The 22,060-nt window shown below is 45.1% G+C and overlaps 3 protein-coding genes across 4 annotated transcripts in view; all 3 read left to right on the plus strand.

Annotated features, from left to right (window-relative positions):
* The window catches only part of LOC112231626 (zinc finger protein 205-like), a 147,622-nt gene that overhangs the window by 72,943 nt on the left and 52,619 nt on the right, over positions 1 to 22,060 (plus strand). The window lies entirely within an intron of this gene.
* LOC112245001 (zinc finger and BTB domain-containing protein 41-like) overlaps positions 1 to 22,060 on the plus strand; it is a 52,379-nt gene that overhangs the window by 4,776 nt on the left and 25,543 nt on the right. Inside the window, exon 6 of one of the 2 annotated variants that reach the window (XM_042311930.1) lies at positions 98 to 1,394. The exons of the other annotated variant lie outside the window; for it this stretch is intronic. Within the exon in view, the coding sequence (XP_042167864.1) occupies positions 98 to 966 (869 nt within the window). The 3' untranslated portion in view covers positions 967 to 1,394. Of the gene's footprint in view, positions 1 to 97; positions 1,395 to 22,060 lie in introns of those variants that run through there. 2 annotated transcript variants of the gene reach the window in all.
* Positions 7,533 to 11,849, plus strand: LOC112245021 (transcription factor Sp7-like). The gene is made up of 3 exons (XM_024412956.2): positions 7,533 to 8,051; positions 8,244 to 8,374; positions 10,120 to 11,849. The coding sequence occupies exons 1-3, from the start codon at positions 7,781 to 7,783 to the stop codon at positions 11,350 to 11,352; spliced, it is 1,635 nt and encodes a 544-aa protein (XP_024268724.1). The 5' UTR covers positions 7,533 to 7,780; the 3' UTR covers positions 11,353 to 11,849.

Consider the following 22,060-nt stretch of genomic DNA (forward strand, 5'->3'; position numbering starts at 1 on the left):
CAATGGGAATAGTGATGCACCTGGCTATTATTTTATATTTTGCTTCATTTATAAAATTCAATCAATACAACTTATGTTTACATACAAAAACATACAGGTGGTTGGGTGGACGCTAAAAGTGGAGACTGGGCGGCCATCTTGGATTCCCAGACCGGTGCAGCCAAGAGCTCAGGGGACAACATCAATGAGCAGGGCAGGACCAGAGGTGACATAGTGGAATCCAGTGGATGGTACAGCGTCCTCAACTCTGGGCTGGGGAACAACACTGTTAACCACAACCAGAAACAGACAGTCGAACACAAAACAACAACCAAACTTAGTCTCCATGACAACAGACTGGCTGAGACCAGGACGAGGCGTAGATTTTGTCAGTGGGGACGGGGAGGTATTGGTATGCGGCAGGACAGAACAGACACAGACTCGGCTAGCGATGCTCCATCCTGCTCCTATAGTTGTGATTCAGAGAGACTGATGGTGCCTCAGCTTAACCCCCTAACAGTTGCTGCCTTCAGCCTGCCTTCTATAGGATCTATCAACTGGAACATGGACTCTGCGACAACACAGACACTCCCTGGCCTTCGTCCTCCTCACACTCCCCTAATGTTAAATCAGACCTCAGACAATGCCAGTGGCTCAACACTAAATGGCTACACAAGACCATTGACAAATGACAATAGTGGTAACGGGGTCAGTAGATCCAGTGGCAAAGAGAAGCGCTTTCCATGTCCATTCTGTGGGATAGCCTTCAGTTTCCCCAAACAGGTGGAGATCCACCAGAGGATGCACACAAAACCGTTTGGCTGCCACCTGTGCAGGGCCAGTTTCTCTGACTCGTCCAACCTGAAGAGACACCAGAGAGTCCACACAGGGGAGAAACCGTACAGCTGCCCACAGTGTGAGAAGAGATTCTCCCACCGACACCATCTGAAGAATCACCTGAAGGTCCACATGGGAGAGAGGCCGTAGGCACTGCTGTAAGAGGTTCTCAGAGAGGAGCTACCTCAGGATACACCAACAGAAAATGCACACCACCCATGTATAGAGTATAGTGACATGTAATGTAGTACTAGTTTGTTTGTATTTAATTCTGATGATTTTGGATGTATTAGGGAACTGAGGAAATAATGAGTGATGAGGCAGAGTAGTGAAGATGAACCTTTTACAGAGTATTCTAAAATGTATTTTATCAAAGCGAGGGTACCAGATGTACAGAAAAGATATCGTGATAACAGTGAGGAGTTATTCTACCTGTCATAGATGGTTTTTTCAAGTAGGTAGGGGGTAGAGTAAGTTTAACCATGTTTTACATTCAGCATCACTCTGTCAAGGCAAATATAGTATTCTTTCTAACAAATATCTACATATACACTGAAGAAAAATATAAATGCAACATGTAAAAGTGTTGTTCCCATGTTTCATGAGTTGAAATAAAACATGTTTCAGGGGACGCATGACTCGACTATCTCCTCTCCCGAGCCTGTTGGGGAGTTGCAGCGATGAGACAAGATCGTAATTGAAATTGAGAGATAAAGGCGGTAAAAATAAATAAAAATACACATGTGCAACTTGTGCTGGGGGCAATAAAAGGCCACTAAAATGTGCAGTTTTGTCACAAAACACAATGCCACAGATGTCTAAATTTTTTAGGGAGCATGTAATTGGCATGCTGACTGCAGGAATGTCTACCAGAGCTGTTGCCATTGAATGTTAATTTCTCTACCGTAAGCTGCCTTGTTTTTGTGGATTTGGCAGAATGTCCAACCGGCCTTGCAACCGCAGACCACGTGTACAGCGTCCTGTGGGCAAGCGGTTTCTAATGTCAATGTTGTGAACAGAGTGCCCCATGGTGGAGGTGGGGTTATGGTATGAGCAGGCATAAGCTACGGACAACAACACTATTGCATTTTATTGATGGCAATTTGAATACAAAGAGATACCGTGAAGGTATCCGTGACCAAACATCTGTATTTCCTGTCATGTGAAATCCATAGATTAGGGCCTAATTAATTTTTCAATTGACTGATTTCCTTATATGAACTGTAACTTTATGAAATTGTTGCATGTTGCATTTATATTTTTGTTCAGTATATTTCAGGATGTTGTGTGTCCCTGGAAATAATCTGAATTTATTTAAACATGACATTTTTGAAAACATATCTTGTCGAAAAAGAAGTGGTCTCTTGGCACAACTTACAGTGCCTTGCAAAAGTATTCATCCCCCTTGGCGTTTTTCCTATTTTGTTGCATTACAACCTGTAATTGAAATGGATTTTTATTTGGATTTCATGTAATGGACATACACAATAGTCCAAATTGGTGAAGTGAATTGAAAAAAAAATACCTTGTTTCAAAAAATATAGATATTTTTTAAATACGGAAAAGTAGTGAGTGTATATGTATTCATCCCCTTTGCTATGAAGCCCCTAAACAAGATCTGGTGCAACCAATTACATTCAGAAGTCACATAATTAGTTAAATAAAGAATACATGTGTGCAATCTAAGTGTCACATGATCTCAGTATATATATATATATATATATATATATATATATATATTCTGAAAGGCCCCAGAGTCTGCAACACCACTAAGCAAGGGGCACCATGAAGACCAAGGAGCTTTCCAAACAGGTCAGGGACAAAGTTGTGGAGAAGTACAGATCATGGTTGGGTTATAAAAAAAAAATATCAGAAACTTTGAACATCCCACAAATCCATTATTAAAAAGTGGAAAGAATATGTCACCACAACAAACCTGCCAAGAGAGGGCCACCCACCAAAACTCACAGACCAGGCAAGGAGGCATTAATCAGAGGCAACAAAGAGACCAAAGCTAACCCCGAAGGCGCTGCATATAGCTCCACAGCGGATATTGGAGTATCTGTCCATAGGACCACTTTAAGCCGTACACTCAACAGAGCTGGGCTTTATGGAAGAGTGGCCATAAAAAAAGGCATTGCTTAAAGAAATAAATAAGCAAACACATTGTGTTCGCCAAAAGGCATGTGGGAGACTCCCCAAACATATGGACGAAGGTACTCTGGTCAGATGAGACTAAAATGTAGCTTTTTGGCCATCAAGGAAAACGCGATGTCTGGTGCACACCCAACAGCTCTCATCACCCCGAGAACAACATCCCCAAGGCATGGTGCTGCCACCACCATGCTTCACTGTGGGGATGTTTGTCCCATCGGCAGGGACTGGGAAACTGGTCAGAATTTAAGGAATACAGGGAAATTCTGGAGGGAAATCTGTTTCAGTCTTCCAGAGATTTGAGACTGGGACAGAGGTTCATCTTCCAGCAGTAAAATGACCCTAAGCATACTGCTAAAGCAACACTCAAGTGGTTTAAGGGGAAACATTTAATGTCTTGGAATGGCCTAGTTTGCTGCTTTAGGTTTTACTGCTAACCTACAAAGCATTACATGGGCTTGCTCCTACCTATCTCTCTGATTTGGTCCTGCCGTACATACCTACACGTACGCTACGGTCACAAGACGCAGGCCTCCTAATTGTCCCTAGAATTTCTAAGCAAACAGCTGGAGGCAGGGCTTTCTCCTATAGAGCTCCATTTTTATGGAACGGTCTGCCTACCCATGTCAGAGACGCAAACTCGGTCTCAACCTTTGTCTTTACTGAAGACTCATCTCTTCAGTGGGTCATATGATTGAGTGTAGTCTGGCCCAGGAGTGTGAAGGTGAACGGAAAGGCTCTGGAGCAACGAACCGCCCTTGCTGTCTCTGCCTGGCCGGTTCCCCTCTTTCCACTGGGATTCTCTGCCTCTAACCCTATTACAGGGGCTGGGTCACTGGCTTACTGGGGCTCTCTCATGCCGTCCCTGGAGGGGGTGCGTCACCTGAGTGGGTTGATTCACTGTTGTGGTCATCCTGTCTGGGTTGGCGCCCCTTGGGTTGTGCCGTGGCGGAGATCTTTGTGGGCTATACTCAGCCTTGTCTCAGGATGGTAAGTTGGTGGTTGAAGATATCCCTCTAGTGGTGTGGGGGCTGTGCTTTGGCAAAGTGGGTGGGGTTATATCCTTCCTGTTTGGCCCTGTCCGGGGTGACCTCGGATGGGGCCACAGTGTCTCCTGACCCCTCCTGTCTCAGCCTCCAGTATTTATGCTGCAGTAGTTTATGTGTCGGGGGCTGGGGTCAGTTTGTTATATCTGGAGTACTTCTCCTGTCCTATTCGGTGTCCTGTGTGAATCTAAGTGTGCGTTCTCTAATTCTCTCCTTCTCTCTTTCTTTCTCTCTCTCGGAGGACCTGAGCCCTAGGACCTGAGCTCCAGGACTACCTGACATGATGACTCCTTGCTGTCCCCAGTCCACCTGGCCATGCTGCTGTTCCAGTTTCAACTGACCTGAGCCCTAGGACCATGCCCCAGGACTACCTGACATGATGACTCCTTGCTGTCCCCAGTCCACCTGGCCATGCTGCTGCTCCAGTTTCAACTTCCACCTGACTGTGCTGCTGCTCCAGTTTCAACTGTTCTGCCTTATTATTATTCGACCATGCTGGTCATTTATGAACATTTGAACATCTTGGCCATGTTCTGTTATAATCTCCACCCGGCACAGCCAGAAGAGGACTGGCCACCCCACATAGCCTGGTTCCTCTCTAGGTTTCTTCCTAGGTTTTGGCCTTTCTAGGGAGTTTTTCCTAGCCACCGTGCTTCTACACCTGCATTGCTTGCTGTTTGGGGTTTTAGACTGGGTTTCTGTACAGCACTTTGAGATATCAGCTGATGTACGAAGGGCTATATAAAAAAAATTGATTTGATTCGATTTGATTTGATTTAGTTAAAGCCCAGACCTCAAACCAATTGAGAATCTGTGCTATGACATAAAGATTGCTGTACACCAGCAGAACCCATCCAACTTGAAGGAGCTGGAGCAGCTTTTCCTTGAAGGGGCAAAGATCCCGGTGGCTAGATGTGCCATACCCCAAAAGACTTGCAGCTATAATTGCTGGGGTGAATAGTTGTGCACACTCAAGTTCTGTTTTTTTGGTCTTATTTCTTGTTTGTTTCACAATAAAAAAAAATATTTTGTATCTTCAAAGTGGTAGGCATGTTGTGTAAATCAAATGATACAAACCCCCCAAAAAATCAATTTTAATTCCAGGTTGTAAGGCAACAAAATAGGAAAAATGCTAAGGGGGTGAATACTTTTACAAGCCACTGTACTCCAGGTATGGGGTGACTGAACACCTTCCCCTGCAACTGGATCCTGGACTTCCTGACAGGCCGGTCCCCAGGTGGTGAGGGTAGACAACACATCCATCACACTGATAATTAACACGGGGGCCCCACAAGGGTGCGTCTCAGCCCCCTCCTGTACTACCTCTATACCCACTACTGCGTGGCACAGTTCCAACTGCATCATCAAGTTCGTTGACGACACGACAGTAGTAGGCCTGATTACCAACAATGATGAGATGGCCTACAATAGAGGTAGGCACTCTGATGGTGTGATGCCAGGTATCAACCTCTCCCTCAACATCAGCAAAACAAAGGAGCTCATTGTGGACTTCAGGAGGAGCCAGGCTGGACACACCCCCATCATCAATGGGACTGCCGTGGAGACGGTCAAAAATGTTAAGTTCCTCGTCGTGCACATCTCCGAGAAGCTGAAATGGTCAAACCACACAGACACTGGTAAAGAAAGCAAGACAGCGACTCTTTAACCTCAGGCGGCTGAAGAAATTCTGTCTGTCCCAGAGGGCCCTTGAAGTGTTCTACAGGAGCACCATTGAGAGCATATTGTCGGGCTGCATCACAGCCTGGTACGGCAACTCCACCACCGCTGACTGCAAGGCTCTACAGAAGGTGGTACGCTCAGCTGAGCACAACATTGGGTTCACATTGCCTGTCCTCCAGAATACCTACAACACCAAGTGTTGCAAGAAGGCCAAGAAGATCATCAAGGACCTCAGCCACCCAAGCCATGCCCTGTTCGCTACGCTTCCATCACTCAGATGCGGGCAGTATGGCAAAAACTGTCAGACTGGCTGATAGCTTCTTCACCATCACTAGGCAGCTACCCCCCCACACACACACCCTGGATTTCCTACCCACTGCCCACCCATGGACACACTACAGCCCCCTCCCCCCCCATTGACCTGCACTGTTGGAGAATTTCACCGTACCCTGCTATTACATCCATCAATTACACCTGTGCATGTGACTAATAATCTAGTCAATACATTTACTTGTCTTGGTGAAAAGGTTTATAAGGAAACATGATTCTTATAAACCGTTATGCTTTTCTGTACAATCTTTGTTTGCAGTCTGCAGTCCATGAAGACCTGCTGATATCCAGTGTTGCTGGTGGGATTGACTGGACCTCTGAAGGTCGCATACCCTGGCCCCGGATCAGGAGCCATTACTCTTCCTTCCCCAGTCGGAACCAGGACCGAACCACGAGGGACAGAGACCCCACCACCACACAGAACACAACCAGTGGACAGGTGGACTGAACAACCTCAGTCCGGTTGGTCATCAGAGAGACAGAGACTCCAGTCAGGGATCCAGTCTGCAGCCCAGACCCTTCTCTTCAGTCTCAGTGCAGAGATGAAGCAGGGCCTGATAGAGATAGACCCTCCTGTTCTTATGATACAAACACCACAGTATCCATGATGAACAGAGCAGGTCACCCTGGGCTTTAGCCTTCACAGAGAGTGGTGGGAGACCCCCCTAGTGGTAGTCTTTCAAGAAGTATCTTCTCCTTCAGGATCTCATTTAATGCCTAGTAACGGAGTTCATAAGAAGCCTAGAGTTGGACCTAGGTCTAGCCTTCCTCGGTTACCTTATTTTTACCCCATTAATAGAGATCGTGTTCGGATGGGCATTCACCACAAGAGTTACCTAGCCTATACCACAGCACACAATCCTAACGATACCCAAACAGTGGCTAGAGGTCAAGGAGGGAGCTCAAAGACTAACCACCTGAGGGTGGTGACTCCTGCTTCTACCTCCTCTGGTGTCATTGGGTCACAACGTGGGAAGCCGTGCGTTAGGACAGACGCGGATAAGCGCTTCACGGAGGCGACTTATGTGAAGAGGCACCCGTTCACACCAAGGAAAGGCAAATCAAGTGCAATTTATGTTACAAGAGCTTCTCCTTAATGAGTTACCTAATCAGACCTAGGAGTGTCCACAAGTGGCTGAGATGTACAAAGGGAACCATTCTTTATCTGACATAGTATAGTTATCATGTGTCTTGGGGTGAAGGTAATTAACCACATACCCCTCGTTAACCCTTTGTTAAATTGTCATTTGAAACAGGATTGTGTAACTACCTGTTTTTATATAGACAGTAAACCTAAGCTATATCAAGGACAGTTTAAGATTTACCTTACTGAGCTGAATAAAGTAATATTATTTTGTACTCTTACTAACACAGTATTATTTCTAAACATGAGCTTAAAAGATATTGACCGTAGTTGAATTTGTGTAACGTAATAAGCAGTACCGTAGTTCAAAGAACAGCACGCATAATTTTTTATTGTATTTCACCACACCCTTTGACCTATGACTTATGCCAATACGATCCTCTCTATTCAGTGTAGGCGGAAGTGAACAGCGACAACAAACAATTTCCAAGTTAGCATCGTCATTTAGACGTTTATTAACACCCTGGACCTCAAAATATGACCAATCGAACCGTACAGCATAGCATACTTACCTCAGGTAGAATTTAATTTGCGTTGGAGACAGGACTTGGGGTTGATAGATGTTATCTAGGTAACGCTGCTAACGTTGGCTAATTGTAACCGTAACGTTATGATTTTTCACACTCAAATAGCCTCCATTGTGGAGGTGCTAGCGAATGCAGCCGTTGCAGAGATCTGTAAACTAGTAGACGACGACTATGCAGTGTTTCGTTTGGAAATAAGTCAAAGCCAGAAAGAAAACGGCGCATTGAGGAGGAAACTTCAGCTACTGGAACTAAAGGTGTCACGGGAGCGCGCAGAGAGGACAATGCGAGAGCGCATCATCGCCAGTCGTCCCAGAAGTGTCAAGATCCTCGACCGATACAGAGGAATGGCAAGAGGTACATTTTGCCCGGTCCCTGTATGTGTTTGGATAGTATGCAATAATTCCTCTGATTACATAGCGATCTTGCAAGAAGTTACTAAAAGTGTTACCTAACATCCTTGACAATTCTAGACATTGTCAGTAGTGTACAATATACCGTTGAGCATTGACGATAGCTAACCTAAGCACCCCTCAATCACTCTCTCAGGTGAAGGACATCTCACTGGACGCTACAGGAGCTTTGGGAAGCCAGCGGGACACAATACATGGAGAGATGACCAACCAATCACCTTTGATGAGGGGAGAGGAACCTCAACCCAGCACATCATCACGATAGAGGTAAGCATAACAGTGTCAGAAAGGATTCATACCCCTTGACTTATTACACCTTTTGTTGTGTTATACCCTTAATTCAAAATGGATTCAATTGCTTTTTTCTCTCACCCATCTACACACAATACCTTATAATGACAAAGTGAAAACATGTTTTTAGAAATGTTAGTAAAATTATATACGGCCAGCATCCTTTAGTCACCTCTCCACTGTTGACGTTGAGACTGGTGTTCTGCGGGTGCTATTTAATGAAGCTGCCAGTTGAGGACTTGTGAGGCGTCTGTTTCTCAAACTAGACACTAATGTACTTGTCCTCTTGCTCAGTTGCGTATCGGGGCCTCCCACTCCTCTTTCGATTCTGGATAGAGCCAGTTTGGTTTAAATAATGCAAAAACAGTGTTGGAGAAGAAAGTAAGTGCAATATGTGCCATGTAAAAAAGCTAACGTATAAGTTCCTTGCTCAGAAGATGAGAACATTTGAAAGCTGGTGGTTCCTTTTAACGTGAATCTTCAATATTCCCAGTTAAGAAGTTTTAGGTTGTAGTTATTATAGGAATTATAGAACTATTTCTCTCTATACCATTTATATTTCATATACCTTTTGACTATTGGATGTTCTTATAGGCACTATAGTATTGCCAGGCTAATCTCAGGAGTTGATAGGCTTGAAATCATAAGCAGCGCTGTGCATCAAGCATTGCTGAGAGCTGCTGGCAAACGCAGGAAAGTGCTGTTTGAATGAATGCTTATGAGCCTGCTGCTGCCCACCACTGCTCAGTCAGACTATTCTATGAAATATTAAATCAGAATTATAATATAATAAACACACAGAAATACGAGCCTTAGGTCATTTATATGGTCAAATCCGGAAACTATCATTTCGAAAACAAAATGTTTATTCTTTCAGTGAAATATGGAACCGTTCCGTATTTTATCGTACGGGTGGCAACCCTAAGTCTAAATGTTGCTGTTACATTGCACAACCTTCAATGTTATGTCGTAATTATGTAAAATTCTGGCAAATGAATTACGGTCTTCATTAGGAAGAAATGGTCTTCACACAGTTCATAGTCATACCCTGACTCTGCTTGCACTGAACGCAAGAGAAGTGACACAATTTCCTTAGTTAATATTGCCTGCTAACATGAATTTTTAAAAACTAAATATGCAGGTTTAAAAATATATACTTGTGTATTGATTTTAAGAAATGCATTGATGTTTATGGTTAGGTACATTGGTGCAACGATTGTGCTTTTTCCACGAATGCGCTTTTATGAAATCATCACCCGTTTGGCGAAGTTGAAGTAGGCTGTGATTCGATGATAAATTAACAGGCACCGCATTGATTATATGCAACGCAGGACAAGCTAGTAATATCATCAGCCATGTGTAGTTAACTAGTGATTATGTTAAGATTGATTGTTTGTTTTATAAGATACATTTAATGCTAGCTAGCAACTTACCTTGGCTCCTTGCAGCCACCAGGTCCTTTTGATGCTGCACTCCCGTAACAGGTGGTCAGCCTGCCATGCAGTTTCCTCGTGGATGGCAATGTAATCGGCCATAATCGGCATCGATGTACGTCCTCAATAGCTTTGCCCATGCTAAAACAGGATTTTGGGCACTAGAGTCCTATCTATCTCTGTGGTACATCATTTATTGGCCATAACGGAGCTTGTGCGACTTCCCTGTGATGTTGTTATCCAATTCAACTCATGTACCTGTAATAACCTCCTCTCTTCTTGTGTCAGTCAGCAGATGTTGTGGCGGCAGGTTCTGGAGGATCGTCTCTGGTCAAGCAGGAGAGGACTGAAGGGGAGGACCCACAACACAGCAGAGACATCCAGACTGGTGAAGCGGCTGTAGTTGCACCTCTTGTTACCACGGAGGACCACGTGACCGCGGTGCAGCCCAGGACCCGACGCATCATCACGGAGGTCAATGGAACGCTGAACGCCGTCGTCAAGTCAGAGACCGACACAGAGACTTTAACTGTAACACAAAGGCTCTTACACACAGGATCTGACCACAGATCAGACCCAGAGAGACTGGGGCTGAGGCCACTGGGCTGTCCTCCGGCTCCCAGTTCAGAGTATTTACTTTACGGTAACCCAAATCCGAGGATGGTTCATTCCCATCGGGACTCAGGTGACGCATTAGAGACTGGCAGTGATCCGTCTTGTTCTTACGCTACAGAGATGGACCCTGACAACATGGCCTTGGGTTTAGAGACACAGACTGATCTGTCTAGAGGGGACTGGAACCGGTACAGTAGTCGTGTACACTCTGAAGGGTGCCTAGATAAGAAAGGAGAGGGTCTGGTTGTAGATGAAGTGATTGTGAAAGTGGAGGGCGACGTTCCTCCCACATGGAATGCAGATAGTCACCTAGGAGACGGACACTCACAGGGAAGAGATTTCTTAGATTACAGGGAATGCTTAGAAACTAATCCAAATGTCACAACCCACTCCCCTTTACTCGCGCTCAGAGATCGTGACCTCGTGTCCACATCGATGGGGCCTTCCGATTCACACAACTGCCTTTTTGATCAGGTATTGAACTCAAATGACAGGGCTACAGGCCAGGCTCAGGGAGGGGCAGCCACATCAGGCAATGTTAAAGAGAAACGGTTCCTCTGCATGTTCTGTAACAAAGGCTTCAGCTGCCCCCAGAAAGTGAAGATCCACCAGAGGATCCACACAGGGGAGAAACGCTTCAGGTGTACCCAGTGTCATATGCGCTTCGTCCAGGCTGGTGACCTGAAGAGGCACCAGAGGGTCCACACAGGGGTGAAACCCTTCAGCTGTACCCAGTGTAATATGCGCTTCGCCCAGGCTGGCCACCTGAAGAGGCACCAGAGGGTCCACACAGGGGAGAAACCCTATAGCTGTCCCCACTGTGAGAAGAGGTTCTCCCGACAGGACCAGCTCAAGATGCACCTGAAGGTCCACACGGGAGAAAAGCTGTTTGCATGTACGCACTGAGCTACCTCAGGATACACCAGCAGAAAAAAACATTCCACTTTTGAGCATAGAAAGTAACCATTCCACTCGATAGCTTCTGACGTTTAGATCAAACCCAGCATTAAGACTAAGATTAATTTTCATTGTTGTCTGCAGAAAAGATCGACAGATGCGTTTGGAATAACGTCAGTAACAGAATCCGTGTTGAATATTCCTGGGTAGAATATTGCATCCAGACATTGTGTGATAAGGCATATTTAAGCCTAAAAAGTCAAATTAAATTGTATTTGTTACATGCTTCAAAAACAGGTGTAGACTAACAATGAAATACTTACGGATCCTTATCCAACAATGCAGAGTTAAAGATGCATTTTTATAAAGTAATTAGAGTAAAAAAATAGACAAATGAACAATAACGAGTAAAAATAACATGGCTACAGGGATTAGCAGCACCGAGTCGATGTGCAGGGGTACGAGGTAATGGAAGTAGCTATGTACATATAGTTAGGTACTAGGCCTTACAGATAATTATGTGTGGGGCACAGAGATGGGGTAGTCATTTAAAAATCATGTTAAACACTTATTGCACACAGTGTCCGTATTGTGACTTGTTAAGCACATTTTTTTGTCCTGAACTTATCTAGGCTTGCCATAACAAAATGGTTGAATACTTATTGACTCAAGATATTTAAACTTTTAATTTTTCTATAATTTGTAAACATTTCTAAAAACATAATACCCATTGCCATACCAAGCGGTGAGGTAGCCAGTCAAGATGCTCTCAATGGTGCAGCTGTAGAACTTTGAGGATCTGAGGGGTCCATGCCAAATCTTTTCATCCTCCTGAGGGTGAAGAGGCATTGTCGTGCCCTCTTCACAACTGTGTTGGTGTGTTTGGACCATGATAGATCCTTAGTGATTTGGACACCGAGAAACTTGAAGCTCTCGACCTGTTCCACTACAGCCCAGTCGATGTGAATCGGGGCTTGCTCGGCAATCCGTTTCCTGTAGTCCACGATCAGCTCCTTTGTCTTGCCGACATTGAGGGAGAAGTTGTTGTCCTGGCACGACACTGCAAGGTCTATGACCTCCTCCCTATAGGCTGCCTCCTTGTCATCGGTAATCAGGTGTACCACCGTAGTGTCGTCAGCAAACTTAATGAGGGTGTTGGAGTAGTGCACGGAAGTTGTGGGTGAACAGAGTAAATGAGGGGACTGAGCACGCACCCCTGAGGGGCCCCCGTGTTGAGATCAGTGTGGCGGATGTGTTGTTGCCTACCCTCCTGGTTGGGATCTGCACGTACGGTCACTGTGGGGACGACATTGTAAATGCACTTATTTATGAAGCTGGTGATCAATGTGGTAAACTCTTCAAACAGTCCTGTAGGTTAGCATTACCTTCATCGTACCACTTCCAGTACCACTTGCACTTGTACTTCCCGTTTTGAGTTTTTGCTTGTGTGCAGGAATCAGGAGGATAGAGAGTAATGGTCAGATTTTCCAAATGGAGGGTGAGGTTTGTGTTTCTGTGTGTGGCGTAAAGCTGATCTAGAGGTTTTGTTTTTCACCTCTAGTTGCATTAGGTAAAACGGATATCAGTTTCACTTCATTAAAATCACTGGCCACTAGGAGCGCCGCTTCTGGATGAGCATTTTCTTGTTTGCTTATGGCCCTATACAGTTTGCATCGGTTTGTGCTGTTAAATAGACAGCTACGAAAAATAGATGGAAATTCTTAGTAAATAGTATGTTCTACAGCTATTCTAGCTCAGGCTAGCAGCATCTTGAGATTTCCTTAATATTAGAGATTGCGCAACCGGTTGTTAAAAGACACACCTCCCCCTGAGTTTACCCGAAGCTGCTGCTCTGTCCTGCCGATGCATAGAAAAACCAGCCAGATGTATATTATCCATGTCCTTGTTCAGCCAGGACTCAGAGAAACATAGGATATTACAGTTATTCAGGTCCCGTTGATGATAGACTCGAACAGAGCTCATCCAGTTTGTACTCCAGTGATTGTATGTCCGCCAATAGAACAGAGAGCGGATGCGGTTTATTCACTCGGCGACGCACATCAGGGTGCCCGCAAGTCAGCCTGGCTTACGCCGCCGCCTCTTTCTCCTCTAAGTCTCTGGGATTATGGCCAGGTCAGGTGTAAGCAATATGTCCCGCACCGCCAACTCATTGAAGTAGAAATCTTCATCAAAATCAAGGTTAGTGATCGCTGTTCTGATGCCCAGAAAACTATTTTAGATCATAGGAAATAATGGCGGAAACATTATGTACTAAAAAAGGAAAGATCAGCTAAAAGAAAAACACAAAATAGCTGAATTGGTCAGGAGCCCGTAAAACGGCAGCGATACAATCCAGTAGGGCTGTAATGGTATTGTATTCGTACACCTCGGTTCGGTCCGCACTGTGAACCCGAACAAATATATAGGCCTAATGGCTTCACAGTTGATTATAACTGCGATGGACAGAGATTGTGGATAAAACGTTAATAGTACTGCTCAACTGGAATAGCCTATGCAGTGGCGGATGTAGCTTGTTGGCCAATCACAAGTCATTAAAGCGACACTACAGTCATATAGTCCCCTTCTGTGGCTAAGTAAGCACTCCTTACTTGCCACTGACAGAGGGTGACATAGGGGTGGCAGAACATAGCTGGTCGAGGAGGGCTCCCAGCTGACTTTGACACTACTTGTCAATCCTTCTTTCTGTAAATATGTTACCCATATTTATTGGTGGCTGTTACAGATTTCCCTTCCTGTGAGTTCTCTAACTCCAACCCATCCCCCAGACTGTGCCAGAGAGACTTCGGGATCATAAACTGTCTCCCCCAAACTCCCAGTGACCTCTGGGGGCAGGACACCTGACAGTCCTTCTGCCTGCTCAGGTCAGAGCCTTCGTCTCTCGTCAAGTGGACAAGACTGATCTATTGCAGGGACAGAAAAGCACATCCATCTCATATGTCCTCTGGAAATAAAAGTTATTTAGTGTGTGTAACTCTGTGGGGTTGCCTTATTACTCTGACCGGGAAAATCTACAGAGCGCATCACAGGTACTTCCTGTTTGAGCTTCTGTTTGTAAACAGGAAGCAGGAGTGTAGAGTTATCTGATTTGCAGAAGGGGAGACGAGGGAGGGCCTTGTATGCTTGCTTGTGGGTTGATTAACAGTGGTCTAGGACTTTATCACCACGAGTGGCAAAGGACGAGTGTTGATAGAAGTTGGGTATGGGGAATATCTTGTCTGAAAGCCATGTTTCAGAAAGAGAATATTGCAGTTACGAGAGTTTCGTTGGTAGCAAATCCATGATCGGAGGTCATCCATCTTATTATCAAGTGACTGGCCAATAGAATCGAGGGAAGTGGTGGCCGGTTTTCCCTTCGCCTTAGTCTCACCAGGGCGCCCGCTCTCATCCCTCTAGCCCGAAGATTGTGTCTTAGGTACACAAAGAGCCCTGGGCAGATGAGTCAAAGTCCAGATGTGAGGTTAATAACTGCCAATCTGATGTTCAGAAGTTCTTGTCAATCATAAGAAATGATAGTGAATACATTTAGTGCAAAAATTTAACGATTAACGCCAAAATAATCACAAAATAGCTAAATGAAGTTGGAGCTTGCAAGATGGCAACCATACAATACGGCACCATCTTTCATATTTTGGGCCTTCTTTTGACACCGCCTGATACAGAGGTCCTGGATGACGGGGAGCTGGTCCCCAGTCTGTTACATATTGTGGTTGTACTGTGAAGGCTTTATGATGTTCTCAAATGCCTATTTCATTACTCAACTACTTAATTTTTTCCCAAGACACTTTTAATGAGAATTTATGCAGTTCATGGAGTTGTGTAGTTTTCACATGTTGTATTTAACTTGTTTATGTTAAATAAACACAAAATGAAACTTTTCATTCTAAGACTCATTGAGACGGTTTATTATACATCTTTTGTGGAAAAATTCTTACACAGGGACAATCAAATGAATCATTGTTTACCGTCAGTGCTGGAGAGGTTTCAACCAACTCAGTGAACCACAGTACACATGTCAATCAGGAGCTCTCCCTGGGCAGACCCAGCAGTTGCCTTACATACACAGACAAGTTATTTTAGCATAATTAATTAATCATTACCGTTTCATAACGTGACAGACCAACACCTCACGAAGCTTCTCCTCTCTATGCTGAGACATCTTTAGTTTGTTCTCAAAACAAGGTCTGGGCGTACTGCCAAATTGCAGCTCCTGATAAGAGGAGGAATTGTTCAGTCAACCACTTGCATGAGCACAGAAATTGGTTTATAGAACAGCACATGAATAGAATACAGAAATGTGTTATAAGAAAAGCACAAACATTAAAATTCCCATTACACATCACATCTGACCTCGCCCTATTATGCATACACCGACAAAGTGTTATAACTTAAGGTTACTTTCATAACCCCGGTTCTCTTTCAAATACTTGTTTCGATATCACATATGGGGATTCGTCAGGATCACCAATACTCTTGGAAGGACCTATCAAAAGTGTCTGTTGGAGACAGACAGGTATAGTGGCGAATGAGGTGAGGTCCTAACCTCCTTTATAAGGAGCCATTCTCCCACCCTTGGGTCATTCACAAGCATGCTTCTCTTCCGCCTTTGCGAGCAGGGAAATGCGATATTACATCTCACTCATTATCAGGGAAGCAGGGTTATGAAAGTAACCTTAAGGTCTTTCAAATGCTTGTTTTTTTTAAAACCCTTTTCTCCCCAATTTCGTGGTATCCAATTGGTAGTTACGGGAGTTGCAGCGATGAGACAAGACTGTATGGACTCGGGAAAGACGAGAGCTGTGCATCCTCCGAAACAACCTAACCAAGCCGCACTGCTTCTTGACACAATGCCCACTTAACACGGAAGCCAGCCGCACCAATGTGTCGGAGGAAACACTGTACACCTGGTGACCGTGTCAGTGTGCACTGCGCCCTGCCCGCCACAGGAGTTGCTAGTGTGCGATGGGACAAGAACATCCCTGCCGGCCAAACCCTCCCAATTGTGCGCCGCCCTATGGGTCTCCCGGTCGCGGCCGGCTGCGACATAGCCAGGACTTGGACCCAGAATCTCTAGTGGCACAGCTAGCACTGTGATTCAGAGCTTTAGACCATTGCACCACTCGGGAGGCCTAGCCAGGGTAGTCTTAACATCAGCAACCCTCAGAGGCTCTGAAACTAAGGGAGTAAGCACCAAAAAAATTACTGTCACCCTCACCATTATAAAGCGATATAATAGTCCCGGCAGGATACCGTTGAAGAGAGAAAGACCTTTCGAGGGTGGCAGCCCAATGAGCGAAAAGCACAACACCCTTGCATGAGCTCTCGTTCAATCCAAGTAGATGTGCAATGCGCATACTGGACAATGATGGGGACGCCCTTCTGGGGAAGGTGACAGGCGAAAAGCCATAGGCTCCAAGCTGTCGACAACGAGAAAATGTCAACCAGGGCCAAAGGATGGGGTTAAGTACATTAACCTGAAAGACCCTGGGCATTATACAGGTGCAAACAGTGTCTGGTAGAGCAGTCTATACACTCACTTAAGGCTTACCAGAAAGTATCTTTAAAGTATCTTAAATAGACATGTCCCATGATGACTGAGTTAGCAACGTGCCCCCCTAGAAACGACATAACAGTTACAGATAAACTCTATTACTGTTCGTACCTTGGCAAGCCGATAAAAGCGACTAGAGGACCTTAAAAAACCATCCCTCCATCCAGAAAAGTCCTGCAGGGAACATAAGACCATGGGAAACAGAGTGTAGGAAGGAACAATCTGTTTAGTCATACCACTAAACTCAACTGTAAAACAGAGAGCATGCACTCTCTTCCAAGTCGCGGGCCCTTACTTCCTTTTTAAACATTTTATTACCGGCTATGCCCTGAGGGCTAAAACATCTGGGTGAGGTAAGAAAATTGCTTTGAACTCTTTGGTAAAAACCCTGAATGACGATAGCTGCCAGGACTAGTCGTGAGCAGGGTGTAGCTCCCGACCGGAAAGTCACTGGTCAGAGGGGCTCGAAGATGAGGGGGAGGCACTATTACCTTGCTCCGTTTATACAGGAAAAGGAGGGTAAGGCAACATAAGAGGAAAAGCATACGACATCACCCTATTTTCATGGGTGTGTCAGCTCTTAGTCCCAGATGGCATGGTCACTGGTATGGGGATGGGGTCTCCCAGGGCTCTCACAGGGTCATTGCTTCTACCAGGCTGCAGCAAGTCAGTCCGGATAGATGCGGGAAGCAGGCTTTCTCGGGACAGAGCAGCCAGTGGCAGACCTAAGACGTCAGGCAGTATAGCCGGAGGAAAAAGGAAAGGACTGCTAAGTAACTGGTATGTCTTGGCCCTGCTCCATGGAGGAGGGTTGTCAAGAGGAAAAAGGAAACGACTGCAGCGCAGTATTCCTAATCCTGGGTGGTAGGACAGCTAAGTAACTGCTATTTCTTGGCCCTGCTCCATGGAGGAGGGTTGTCAAGAGCGAAGATACTTTTGCATATATAGTGTATGTAGACACCTCTTCAAATTAGTGGATTTGTCCATTTCAGCAATACTTGTTGCTGACAGGTGTATAAAATCAAGCACACCGCCATGCAATCTCCATAGACAAACATTGACAGTAGAATGGCCTTACTGAAGAGCTCAGTGACTTTCAACGTGGCACCGTCATAGGATGCCACCTTTCCAAGTCAGTTCGTCAAATTTCTGCCCTGCTAGAGCTGCCCGGCCAATTTGAAGTGCTTTTATTGTGAAGTGTAAATGTCTAGGAGAAACAACGGCTCAGCCGCAAAGTGGTAGGCCATACAAGCTCACAGAACGGGACTGCCGACTGCTAATGGCCGTAGCATGTCTGTCCTCGGTTGCAACACTCAATACCGAGTTCCAAACGGCCTCTGGAAGCAACGTCAGCACAATAACTGTTTGTCAGGAGCTTCATTAAATAGGTTTCCATGGCTGAGCAGCCGGACACAAGCTTAAGATCTCCATGCGCAATGCCAAGCATTAGCTGGAGTGGCGTAAAGATGGGCGCCATTAGACTCTGGAGCAGTGGAAAGTCAGACAAATTCATCTCGGTTTGTTGGATGCCAGGAAAATGGTACCTGCACGGTGTGGAAGAACTTGACTGGCCTGCACAGAGCTCTAACCTGAACCCCATCGAACAACTTTGGGATGAATTAGAACGCCGACTGCAAGCCAGGCCTAATCGGCCAACATCAGTGCCCAACCTCCCTAATGCTCTAGTGACTGAATGGAAGCAAGTTCCCACTGCAATGTTCTAACATGTAGTGGAAAGCCTTGCAAGAAGAGTGGAGGCTGTTATAGCAGCAGAGGGGGACCAACTCCATATTTATGCCCATGATTTTGGAATTAGATGTTCTACAAGCAGGTGTCCACATACCTTTGGTAAAGTAAATCATTATTATACTGACTGATCTCTAGTTAAATGGAGAGGGTTCTCCATAACAGATCCAAGTTATCGTTGCCATGTAGAGGAAAAACACATCTCAGAACCTAAAAAGGGCTGAGAGGGTTTGTTACGAATCCCTTTTGGCCCGACAGTCTAGGGGGGGATGGTAATGGAGACCCGTAACATAACTCATGCAAATTATAATTGTGACAAAGTAAAAGTGTGAACGAAATAACCACGATAACTGAAATTATACCGTCAAACTCAGGGTTTATTGTAAAACACACGGTAATGGGGGGAGCAGGAAAAGGGGCTGAGCTGGACCCAAGGAAAGAAACAATAAGCATCCAAAACACCCCTAAGCTAGACTAGCCTATTTTAACAACAGCTAACTAACCAAAAATACAGTGGGTGATCCGCCCAGTTCTAACTAGTGTTTTTAACAAAGTCTACCTACGGGTAGTGTATGCCCATGGGCGACTTGTCTTGGTTTCCCCTTTTCCCCACCAGCAATCAAACACAAACACCATAACCAAAAACAATACTCACAGGAGATGACAAAGTGATTTGGAGGTGCTCAAACAAAAGCGAGGTTAAGACACAAAGAGAGAGTGAAACACAGAGATCTACATACATGGCATTTACCGAGAGATTGAGCTCTAGAGCAAACAACTGATGGGGTTTTTAAACCAAGGGAAAGGAACTGTGATAGGGTAGGAAACAGGAGGAGGTGTGTCTTCTGATTGATGATTGATTGTTGACTGATTGGGGAGTGATGATGTTCACCTATGAGGGGAGAAGGAGAGAAAAGAAACACACACAGGATACACACACAGGATACTTGTATCCGTAACAGGGTTTCACAGTGAGCCCTGGAACCATGTTCTTCCGTAGGACAGGGATGAAAATATGGTTATGGTTCCCCTGCCTTGTAGTCCATAGCAGTGGTTTTCAACTGGTGTACTTGAGGAACTCTCAGGCGTGCCCCAAAACTATGGGACTCCCAATCACGGCCGGTTGTGATACAGCCTGGAATCGAACCAGGATGTCTGTAGTGACGTCTCAAGCACGGAGATGCAGTGCCTTAGACCACTGCGCCACTCGGGAGCCCATAACAAAAAAGACTACAATTTACATACATTTAAAAACATTAACATGTAATGTATGTGTGTGCATCTATCAGTTACACATACATGTTCAGTACATACACACAACAAGTAGGTCACATGAGGTAGGTGTCATGCCATAAGGTGTTGCTTTATTTGTTTTTTGATCATCTAGACAGGTGGAGACCTGGTCCTCGATCAGGACTTCTACTCAGAGACTCTTTGTGGATACAGTCCCAGGTCTTGAATCATTTTGCATTAAGTGTGGGACCATGTCTTTGAATTATCAAACCATTAAAGTGTCAAGTAATCAAATCAACTAAAATGTTTGAATAGTATCAAATCAACTAACATGTTTGCATTGTACTCATAGCAATCCCTCATTGCCCAATCAGAAGATGCTCCAAAGCAGGGTGCTCATATCAGATGTCTTGATTCAACATCCTCTCACACTGTATCTCTTATAGTCTTACAGTCAGAAGACATGCAGGATGGGAAGCCTGATCTGCTGCTGGTCAAAGATGAGACAATAGAAGATGGACCAGAGAACATTGACCTGCTGAGTAGACAAAAGATGGCCAACGCATCTTTGCCTCCCGCCAACCATCTGCAGGAAGAGGTTTTAACCCATAACAGGTGCTGCCTTCAGCCTGCCTTCTATAGGATCTATTAACTGGAACATGGACCCTGTGACAACACAGACACTCCCTGTCCTACATCATCCTCACATACTCCTAATGTTAAACCAGACCTCAGATAATGCCAGTGCCTCAACACTAAGTAGCTACACAAGCCCTTTGATAAATAACAGTAGTAGAGGCGGAATCAGTGAAGGTGACAGCACCAAAGAGAAGTTCAATTTTCTCAAACTGTTGGAGGATGCACATGGGGAAGAAATCAATTGGCTGCCACCTGTGCCAGGTCAGTTTCTCCCACTTGTCCAACCTGAAGAGGCACCAGAGGGTCCACACAGAGGGGAAATCCTACAGCTGCCCCAGTGTGGGAAGAGGTTCAGCATCAGGTGACGATGCCCCCGAAGGTCCACACAGGAGAGAGGTCGTTTACTTGTACTCACTGAGGGAAGAGGTTCTCAGAGAGGTGCTACCTCCGGATACACCAGCAGAAAATGCACAAGGCCCATGTACAGAGTATAGTGACATGTAATGTAGTACTAGTTAGTTTGTAGGTTGAAAGGTTGCAGGTTCAAATCCCCGAGCTGACAAGGTAGAAATCTGTCGTTCTGCCCCTGAACAGGCAGTTAACCCACTGTTCCTAGGCCGTCATTGAAAATAAGAATTTGTTCTTAACTGACTTGCCTAGTAAAATAAAGGTTAAATAAAAATTACTTGACGTGAAGCTGTGTGTAATGTTGAATCTTATCCAAAGTATTCTAAAACTCCTTTTATCAAAGCGAGGGTACCAGATTTACAGAAAAGGTAAAGTGTTACAATAGTGACAAAAGTTATTTTTTAACCATTTTGTTGAAATTAAATACAAAATCAACATTCTTTTTTGTTGTTCATAATTTTAGGGACTGAGTTTCCCTTCTCTCAGTCGAACCAAAACATTATATTTAATTCTTAAATCAACACATATGGACATGTTTTTATTCAACTCCAATGGCTCCATATTGTTAGGTACTTGAATCACAGTGTTAGAGATGGGCTTGACTGTGGTTAACATTTTATAATATCATGTCATGTCTGTGTGTACAGCAGAGTTTCTAATATAAACCTTAATGCTTTTCTGTACAATTTGTGTTTACAGTTTGCAGTCCATCAGGACCAGCTGATATCCAGTGTTACTGGTGGGAGAGATTGGACCTCTGAGGTGGCTGGTCACAAAGCCATCGGTCTTCCTTCCTGAATCGGAACCAGGGCCCAACCGTGAGGGACAGAGACTCCACCACCACCACCACCACACAGAACACAACCAGTGGACAAGTGGACTGAACAACCTCAGTCCTGGTGGTCATCAGAGAGACAGAGGCTCCAGTCAGGGATCCAGTCTGCAGCCCAGACCCTTCTCTTCACAGTCTCAGTGCAGGGATGAAGCAGGGCCTGGGGCTGATAGAGATAGACCCTCCTGTTCCTATGATACAAACACCACAGTATCCATGATGAACAGAGCAGGTCACTCTGGGCTTCAGCCTTCACAGAGAGTGGTGGTAGTCTATCAGCAAGTCTGTCT

The sequence above is a fragment of the Oncorhynchus tshawytscha genome, linkage group LG34 (genome assembly GCF_018296145.1).
Source record: "Oncorhynchus tshawytscha isolate Ot180627B linkage group LG34, Otsh_v2.0, whole genome shotgun sequence".
NCBI classification, from domain to species: domain Eukaryota; kingdom Metazoa; phylum Chordata; class Actinopteri; order Salmoniformes; family Salmonidae; genus Oncorhynchus; species Oncorhynchus tshawytscha.